This window comes from Stenella coeruleoalba, assembly GCF_951394435.1.
Source record: "Stenella coeruleoalba genome assembly, chromosome: 20".
NCBI lineage: Eukaryota > Metazoa > Chordata > Mammalia > Artiodactyla > Delphinidae > Stenella > Stenella coeruleoalba.
This window is the reverse complement of record NC_137166.1, coordinates 36,952,173-36,961,758: the sequence shown is the minus strand read 5'-3', so window position 1 is coordinate 36,961,758 and position 9,586 is coordinate 36,952,173. Positions and strand designations below refer to the sequence as shown.

Genomic DNA, 9,586 nt, shown 5'->3' with positions numbered 1-9,586 from the left:
TCTATCTTCCAGTATTGCTATTGAAAAGTTCAAAGCCACTCTGCTTCCTGATATGGTACTTTTTTTTTCTTTCTGGAAGCTTCTAGGATCTTCTTTTTGTCCCCAGTGTAATAAAATTTTGTTTTTAAAAAAAGAAAGCTGCAAAAAAGAATATTCTGAGAACAAGAAAGTGTTCTTGAAAATTAAAAGTTGGAGAACGGGCTTCCCTGGTGGCGCAGTGGTTAAGAATCCGCCTGCCAGGTGTGTTTTATCCCAGCATGTTTGTCTCCATTACCAAACAACAACAACAACAACAAAACTGTCATGTGTCCATTTTGAGACTAATTCAATCTTTCTCAAAAAAAGATATGATCAAGGAATGGCAATTAATTAACTATAATTCACTTAAAAGAATGGTTCAAAAAAATCTTAATTTTTGTTTACTCTCAAAATTCCACTAACATGCCAGTTAGTGCACATGTTCAGCCATCTCTACTGAGAACCTCAGCTGACTTTCAACCACTGAAGAAATCTCAGCCCTAAGTTAACAAGAAGCACAGAATACCCTACTCCCCTTTTAGTCTCCTTCCACTGACCTAATATACTCCCTATGGAACTATGAAAGAGAGGAAAGTTCCCAGCCTCCCAATCCCTGCTGCAGTGAGTCATGTTAGCCATTGTTTGGGCCCATCCTCTTTTGTGGGTGGACATACCACCCAGGCCTAACCCGTCACAGTATCACCCAGGGCAGTGATTGGCCCAGGAGTGCACATGTAATTCAACCAGGACCAATCAGAGTCCTTCTCTGGGGTTAATAAAAAGTGCTGGGAAGAGAAACTGCAGTAGAAAGACAACTTCTAAGATGGAAGGATGTTGACTTGGAGCTGCCAGGGGCTATCTTTTCTACCACATAGAAAACACCTGTCTGTAATAATAATAATAATAATAAAATAAAGCCAAGCAGAGATGTTTGGGAGAGAGGAAGAATGAACACAAGAGAGGTACTGAAAATGCTGATAGCATGCAAAGAGAGCAGAAGGAGAAAGAGAAGAGAATTTCTGGAATAAGATGGAAAGAACTGTGTAGCATAGACATGCAGACTCATAACCAATGTTCATAGGTGGGAAGCAGAGACATGCCAAGTGAGCTGAAGACAGTAGAGCTCCAGAGCCCCAAATACTTGGCTCACCAGGGTGCCAGCAGCCACAAGGGAAGGAGAAACAGGAGGTCCAAGAAGGGGTGGAGTTTTCAGAGTAGCCACAGAACCAAAGAAGAAAAATGAAAAGAAAACTCTGAGCCCCACAGTAGGTGTGTTTTATCCCAGCATGTTTGTCTCCATTACCAAACAACAACAACAACAAAACTGTCATGTGTCCATTTTGAGACTAATTCAATCTTTCTCAAAAAAAGATATGATCAAGGAATGGCAAATACCTGTACTGGGCTCGACTTTTCTCATGTGTTCCCCTGAATAATGGTGACAGTCTCACCTCTTGACTTCTCTGACACTGTGTGGTCTATAAACTATCCCCTCCATGCAGCACCACCCTTCACACACACACGACACACACGCATACATGTGCATGCACACACATACACAGAAATGAAATTTACCACGGAATAATACACTAATATTCAAAATTGCCAGCTTTGCCCGTTGCCATGGTAACCAGCAGCATTAAGTCCTGCTGCTAAAATTTCAAGAGCAGATGACATGAAGTATTTATGTGTAATTGCATTGTATAAGGAGAAAGAGCTTTTCTTTCATACAAAACATAAGTGTGTCTCGGATGAGATGGGTGTTTATATCAGGTGAATGTAGTAAGTCTCTCTATCCCGCTCACTCTCCAGACCAGTGCATGTTACTTCCAGAAGAAACTGGAAAGCAAGGTGGCAAACGGGGGCTGGGGTCATTCCAAAGACCTTCAGGGGCTCAACTCTCTTTACTTCCCAAATTGAGCAGCGGGGGGCGTTACTTTTTATTTCTACTCTTTCAAGCTCATGCACATTAGTCATCATAGTGTGTCAGCATGGAGGGGACCACAGATGGGGTCAGAAATCTTCACTTCACAGGTAGAGACTGAGAAGGGTCATAATTGGATGTTTCAGGAGGAGGAGGGGTGTGGTCAGTGGAGGCTAGGCCACCCTTCTTTCCCCTCAAAATCCTGAGCTAGGTCAGGATTGGGCCACACTGATTTTTCCTTCCCTGGGTGTGGGGGAGGCGTGGGGGGCTTTCTGCAGAGAGTCTAACGTCATTTTCACAGACCATCATCCTTCCAGAGCCAAGGCTGTGCAGTTCCATACCTGACAGTGACCCCAGCCTTCAAACACCAATTGCTTCTAACCACTATAGCACAGGGCACCAAGAGTCTTCAAAGAGCTTAGTGAACTCTTAAAAAAAAAAACCTTCAGTTATTTGGCATTCAAATCTCACATTCAGGACCAGGAGAAAGAACCTTATTCCACAAATAAGAAAAGTTTCATGATTATTTCTTTAATCACATCTTTAACAAGCTTTCTGAGGAAGGTAAAGGTTTTAAATGAGAGTGTACTCATGTAAATAATTCTGAGCTCCTTGAGGGAAGAAATGAATTCAGAGTGTGGGGTAATGTTTTATTCAAGAGGTGGTCCCCATGCTGGGCACAGAGCCGCCTTGAAAGCAGCCCTCCTCCAGTGCTTGTGGGATGCGGGGAAAATTGGCAGTGGATGGATGAAATCTTCCACCAGTAAAAACTATAGTGAATGAATGAATGAACGAAATAATGGTTTTAGAAAGGAAAGGACTGAGGGATAATCAGAGCTGGAAAGATCCTGAAGGAAACGGGCAGGCTTTGGTAGAGAGGTCTCAGGGTGCAGGGAAAACCCCAGATGGAGCCGGCCTGCCATCTGTGCCCCCGCCCCGCCTCAGCACGCCCTGCAGGAAATCCCTCCTGGGCCGCCCCACACCGCAGTCTCTTCCTCCCTCCGCTGAGGGGCCTTGATTCAGCCATGTCCGCTGTTAGAATGCCAGAAAGGACAAAGACAAATGGGAAATAACATCACGTTACTTCCGCTGCCTTGCAGTCTGTGAGCCTGAGCAAGGAAGTTACAGTCGCAGCTCGGTGACAAGGCCCTTCCCTGTGCACCTGTGGGGCCCACCTGCCAGGCCGCGTCCACTACGGGGCGTGGCCTCCACGCGGAGCCCCCCTGCCTCTCCCGGCTCAGACGCCTTCCAGCCCAGACCCCAGCCGTCCTTGCTGTAACCGCATCCTGTGGTTTGCGTGACATCTGGCCCTCAAACGCTCCCAGGCCGTCTCCCTTCTCCCGCACACCAGTGTCTTCACGCTGGGTTTCTCTGAAGCTGCTCTCCATCCTGGTGACTAAATCATTTCTTACTTCCGCTGATAAGCAAGGCCACAGGGCTTGCTTTAAAAGGGGGCAGAGCTGCTGCCTTCCCTTGATTAAAATGTTTGCCAGCTGTTTCCCATTCTGGTCTCAAGCTGGCTTGAATCTTCAGCAAAGTCAGACACTTGACTCACTGGGTAATTATTTCTCCTTATTAAAAATCTTTTCTCCCATGTGATCAATATGCAGTTCTCCATCGTGCTGTGGAGCCAATCCCACCTCTTCCGTCCATCTCCACTTCCATTTTGGTTTTAGGATATGATCCCCCAAGCTGAGATGGAGCAACTAGCCCTCAGCCTTTGGAGCTTGAGCCCGACAGGCCTGCCCTGCAGGGTTCCCCCAGTGGCTGCATGCTCTGGGGAAGGCAAGGTGGGCCTGTCTCAGGGCTCTCCCTCACCCCTTGTGACGGTCCCTGTCCATGACAGCGGGCTGTGACAGCACTCACAGTACAAAACCCTAGGTCTCGACGCTTGAAGGGCATCCTCGCAGCCAACAGTCCGCTCTTGGAGAGTCTCCTCTTCAGAGATGAAGATCTTGCCATGACAATGCCTCGCTCCCCTTCGCTGCTGTGCCCTCAGGTGTCTCCCGGGCGCAGCTGCCCAGGTCCATCCAAAGCCCCGCTTGCAGCTTCCCTGACCTCCCCTCCCCACCCTCTGCCTGGCCTACACAGGTTTTCTGAGATGCTGGGCTTGAGGGAAGATGCAGCAAGAAGGTCTCAGAAAGTCACACCCAGAGGGCAGAGCCCAGACATAAAATATTTAGGAGAGGAAAATATCCATGATCTTGGACATTCCTTCCCACTCCTATTTTGGAAAAGGACAAGTCCACTCATCCATGTTAGCTTTCCCCGATATATACTCTGCCCTGCTTCAGCCTAGGACATAGAAAGAAAGTCAACAAAGGCCAAAGATACATTTGAAGGGATGGGGTTTTATTCACTCTTTCAACAATTTATTGGTTGATTACTCTGTATCAGGCAAGGTTCTAGGTGCTGGGACTACAACCTCTATCTAACCTGAATTTATGTTTTCAATGGACAAGAGCAGAACTTCTGCTGACCGGGAAGCTCTGAGAAGACAAGTCAGGAGAAGTGTGGCCCAGAGTGACTGGGCAGAAGAGGTGATGGAGGCTCGTCCAGTTTGGGTACAGGCGAGGCTCTCCAGGAGGCTCCTCTCACCTGCCGGGTCTAGCTGCCTCCACCCCATCTCCCCTTGAATAACACTTCCAAGATCAGAAAGGCTGGTTGTGAACCTTGACACCACTGCCAAAATCTAAGTAAAACCTCTAGTAAAGAGTTTAACACCCAATAAAGCAGATCCTCATTGCTAGCAAGCAAAAGGAAAACTTGTTTTGGTTAAATATCCAACTTTAAGTTGTTTTTATTGCTGTGGTTGTGTTTTGTTGGTTTCTGTTGTGCCAGATAAAGGAGAGGAAGGCTGAAGTCTCTTGAAGGACATATGAGCAGGAGTTTCCTGGATGACAAGCTCCTGGCATCTTCCTCTGAGGTCATCAGCCACACTGACTCACATACATCTGCTGGGGGGTGGGGTGGGGGGTTGTCAAATTGTTGTCCAGGTAATGTGATATGTATCCAAAGGCTTCAAAACATAACTTTACTTTGCATATGTCCTTAATTGTTTGCTTAAAATAAATTCCTAAAAATGGAATTTAACCTCAGTGAGGTTCATCATGGCCCCGTTTGCAAAAGTGAGAAGCTGGCAACAACCCAACTGCCCAGTGATGGGAGCCAGGACACACCCACACTAGGGGCTGAGCACTGTCCCACGAGGGGCAGCATGACTTACAAGAAATCCAGGCAGGGGCTTCCATGGTGGCACTGTGGTTAAGAATCCACCTGCCAATGCAGGAGACACAGGTTTGAGCGCTGGTCCAGGAAGATCCCACACGCCACGCCACAACAACTGAGCCTGTGCTCTAGAGCCCGTGAGCCACAACTACTGAAGTTCACATGCCTAGAGCCCATGCTCTGCAACAAGAGAAGCCACTGCAACAAGAAGCCCGTGCACCACAACGAAGAGTGACCTCTGCTCACAGCAACTAGAGAAAGCCCACGCACAGCAACGAAGACCCGACACAGCCAAAACTAAATTAATTAATTAAATAAATTTTTTTTTAAAAAAAGAAATCCAGGCAGAACAACATGGACCAGTCTGCACCACTGTTACTGATTTCTAACTCTTCCTATAAGCACAAAGAAGTCAGACAAATAGACCCAAAAATGTTCAGGGTGATTATCTTTGGAGGAGTGAGAGTGTGGGTAATTTTTATTTTCTCAGTAGTATATTGTTATTTTTTAAACAACACATATTTTTAGAAACAAGACAAAATAGTTGCCCAAAATAACCTCTTTTACATGCACCTCCCACTCCAAAGTGGTAGGTGGGTGGATGGTAACTGGCTCACCTGGCACTCAGTAGGCTATTCACACCACGTCTTGTCCTGCTTGTTGTCCTTTATTCAAGGGTCAGAGATCACCTGGGGGTTAACTTGAGTCCTCATATCACACTAAGGTCCTTGGAAGGAGGAGGAGCCATTTCTGGGTGCAGGCACGCGCAACCATACAGTCACCACTGCTGGACTCAGGAAACTGGTCGTTCCATTCTGCTCCCCCTTAGTTAGGGCCCATCTGCACCCAAAGTGTTTGAGACCTCACCCTCTGTCCATTCATCAGGAGCACCCTGACCACCCAGACAGCAGACTGTCCATAGCCTACGAGTGGGGGAGGGGTGCTCTCGAGGTCTGCTGGGCCTGCCTCCATCCACACCCCATCCTTGGTGTGGGGGCTCCTCCCCGCCATCCCACTCCACCATCCTCCGCTCCCCATAGGAAGGATCATGGTCCCTCCATCCTTCCTCTGTCGGTGAATCACCCCTTCATGTCTTCCTAAGACTTGGCCTAGGGAAGGGGAAGGAAAATTGTTTTTGCTCAAGACTAGCCTAGATGGTCAATAGGCACATGAAAAGCTGCTCAACATCACGAATTATTAGAGAAATGCAAATCAAAACTACAATGAGGTATCACCTCACACCAGTTAGAATGGGCATCATCAGAAAATCTACAAACAACAAATGCTGGAGAGGGTGTGGAGAAAAGGGAACCCTCTTGCACTGTTGGTGGGAATGTAAATTGATACAGCCACTATGGAGAACAGTATGGAGCTTCCTTAAAAAACTAAAAATAGCTCTGATCGCGCTGCCGGCGTGCAAGATGGCCGTGAAGAAAGACAAGAAGCCTAAGAAGTCAACCTGGAAGTTTAATTTGGACCTTACTCATCCAGTAGAAGATGGAATTTTTGATTCTGGAAATTTTGGTACCTTCCCTAGTGAATATCTAGGGTTTTCTTCCCTAGTGTGGCATTTTTTCTGTTTTAAAATAGGAACAGTTTCTACGGGAGAAGGTTAAAGTGAATGGAAAAACTGGAAATCTTGGGAATGTCGTTCACATTGAACGCTTCAAGAGTAAAATCACAGTTGCTTCTGAGAAACAGTTCTCTAAAAGGTATTTGAAATACCTCACCAAGAAATACCTTAAGAAGAACAATCTTCGTGATTGGCTTCGTGTGGTTGCATCCGACAAGGAGACTTATGAACTTCGTTACTTCCAGGTTAGTCAAGATGAAGATGGATCCGAGTCTGAGGACTAGATGAAGCCATCCCTTTCAGGGCTTTGCTTGCTAACAAAACAAATGAAGTATACAAGAGAAACATCTGGAAATGGACCTTCAGTTTATCAGTGAATAAAAAACATTACTCTGTATGTTAAGCATTCATCTCTTTGATTTAAGTGTATGCTGTTTATATGGTGCTGGCTTTCCTTTAATACTTTTTTTTGTTTGTTTTTCTTCGGCGCCAGCCTCTCACTGTTGTGGCCCCTCCCGCAGGCTCCGGATGCGCAGGCTCAGCGGCCATGGCCCACGGGCCCAGCCGCTCCGTGGCACGTGGGATCCTCCCGGACCGGGGCACAAACCCATGTCCCCTGCATCAGCAGGCGGACTCTCAACCACTGGCGCCACCAGGGAAGCCCCCCTTTAATACTTTTTTTTAAAAAAATTTATTGGAGTGTAGTTGATTTACAATGTTTTGTTGGTTTCGGGTGTACAGCAAAGTGAATCAATTATACACGTGCACTCCTTTTCTTTTTTAAGATTCTTTTCCCATATAGGCCATTACGGAGTATTGAGTAGAGTTCCCTGTGCTGTGCGGCAGGTTCTTACTAGTTATCTGTTTTATGTATAGTAGTGTGTACATGTCAGTCCCAATCTCCCAGTTTATCCCCACCCCCCACCCCCGCTGCCCTTATCCCCTGGTAACCATAAGTTTGTATTCTACATCTGTTACTCTACTTCTGTTTTGTAAACAAGTTCTTTGGTACTCATCTGTTGTTGTTTTTAATACTTTCTGTAAGCAGTATTTAAATAGCCTATAGCTAGTGGAATTTCTTCCAGGATTTCTGAAGTGTACTACTTTTACAAATGTCCTTGAGTTAAAGTATATAGTGAAAAAATGAAGCACAATTTTGGGTATAACTTTATATAATAAAGTATTTAAATTCTCTTAAAAAAAAAAAAAAACTAAAAATAGAATTACCATATGACCCAGCAATCCCACTATTGGGCATATACCCAGAGAAAACCATAATTCAAAAAGACACATGCACCCCAATGTTCATTGCAGCACTATTTACAATAGCCAGATCACGAAAGCAACCTAAATGCCCACCGGCAGACAAATGGATAAAGAAGATGTGGTACATATATACAATGGAATATTACTCGGCCATAAAAAGGAATGAAATTGGGTCATTTGTAGAGATGTGGATGGACCTAGAGTCTGTCATACAGAGTGAAGTTAAGTCAGAAAGAGAAAAACAAATATCGTATATTAACGCATATATGCGGAATCTAGAAAAATGGTACAGATGAACCATTCTGTTCTACAGGCAGAAATAGAGACACAGATGTAGAGAACAATGTATGGACACCAAGGGGGGAAAGTGGGGGCGGGGGTGGTGGTGGGATGAATTGGGAGATTGGGATTGACATATATACACTAATATGTATAAAATAGATAACTAATAAGAACCTGCTGTATTAAAAAACATAAAATAAAATAAAACAAAAAGAATTTATTCTCCAAAAAAAAGAGAAAAGACAAGACTAGCCTTTCCCAATTTTGCCAATAGTGTACTTCTGAACAGAAAAACAAGCTTTACAAAATTCAGTATTTATGGGCTTCCCTGGTGGCGCAGTGGTTGAGAGTCCGCCTGCCAATGCAGGGGACACAGGTTCGTGCCCCGGTCCAGGAAGATCCCACATGCCGCAGAGTGGCTGGGCCCATGAGCCATGGCTGCTGAGCCTGCGCGTCCGGAGCCTGTGCTCCGCAATGGGAGAGGCCACAACAATGAGAGGCCCGCATACCGCAAAAAAAAAAAAAAAAAAAAAAAAATTCAGTATTTACCTACATATTTCCTGTGTGCTTCCCTCTCCCCCTGCCTCATGTCAGTGGTCCCTTGAGTCAACCACATTCACCCCATAGCTTTCATCAGAATCCCTATTTCTCCCTCAAAAATGCACACAATTTTATGGGTCAGGTAATACCTTAAAGGGGTCCATAACACATAAAGGTTTGGAATCACTAGCTTAGGGCATGCCTGTAAGGATGGATAAAAGGACCTGAACTCTTCTGACTTAGAGAAAAAAAAAAAAAACTGAAAGAAATAAAACTTTCACTAAGTTCAACTTCTGTCCCCATTTTTGGAATCAAGTGCAACCACGATTCAGTTCCCAATGATGAGGTCGCCCAAATGGACGCGTTGTGGGGTCCAGGAAGGGTGTTCCTGAGTTTTGTGAGCTTGGCATCAGGACAGACACCATACTGTCCCTGAACACACCGACAGGGGCTGGGCTCTGTCCCAGTGGCTTAATCAAATCTCTATGAAGCCTTTCATCATTGGCCAACGTTATCTGTATTTAAGCTCTGATCTTATATTGTGTGTGTCCCTTCCCCTGGCTCTGGACTCCTTGAGAGCAAGGCCTATGTTTCTTCATCTCTATCCCCAGGGCCGGCTTCCAAAAAGTGGACACTCCACTGTCTGTACTGGGTGTCTTGGCCCTCAGCATCCCTGGCACGCCACCTTGCACCAGCATCAGCAGCCCAGCTCCCCCCGCAACACTTGCATCTGCCATGGCATCCTGTGTCCCCGG

The 9,586-nt window shown here is 45.8% G+C and overlaps 1 protein-coding gene across 1 annotated transcript; it reads left to right on the top strand.

Annotated features, from left to right (window-relative positions):
• The first annotated feature begins 6,587 nt into the window (after positions 1-6,587).
• LOC307179201 (ribosomal protein eL22-like 1) lies at positions 6,588-7,395 on the top strand. Its single transcript, XM_079908078.1, has 2 exons — positions 6,588-6,693; positions 6,761-7,395. The coding sequence occupies exons 1-2, from the start codon at positions 6,592-6,594 to the stop codon at positions 7,025-7,027; spliced, it is 369 nt and encodes a 122-aa protein (XP_079764204.1). The 5' UTR covers positions 6,588-6,591; the 3' UTR covers positions 7,028-7,395.
• The last annotated feature ends 2,191 nt before the right edge of the window (positions 7,396-9,586 follow it).

Excerpts from the sequence above, each read along its gene's own strand:
- LOC307179201 (XM_079908078.1), top strand. The coding sequence starts at position 6,592 with ATGGCCGTGAAGAAAGACAAGAAGCCTAAGAAGTCAACCTGGAAGTTT. Across the intron at positions 6,694-6,760 it reads TTTTTGATTCTGGAAATTTT|GAACAGTTTCTACGGGAGAA; the intron begins GGTACCTTCCCT and ends GTTTTAAAATAG.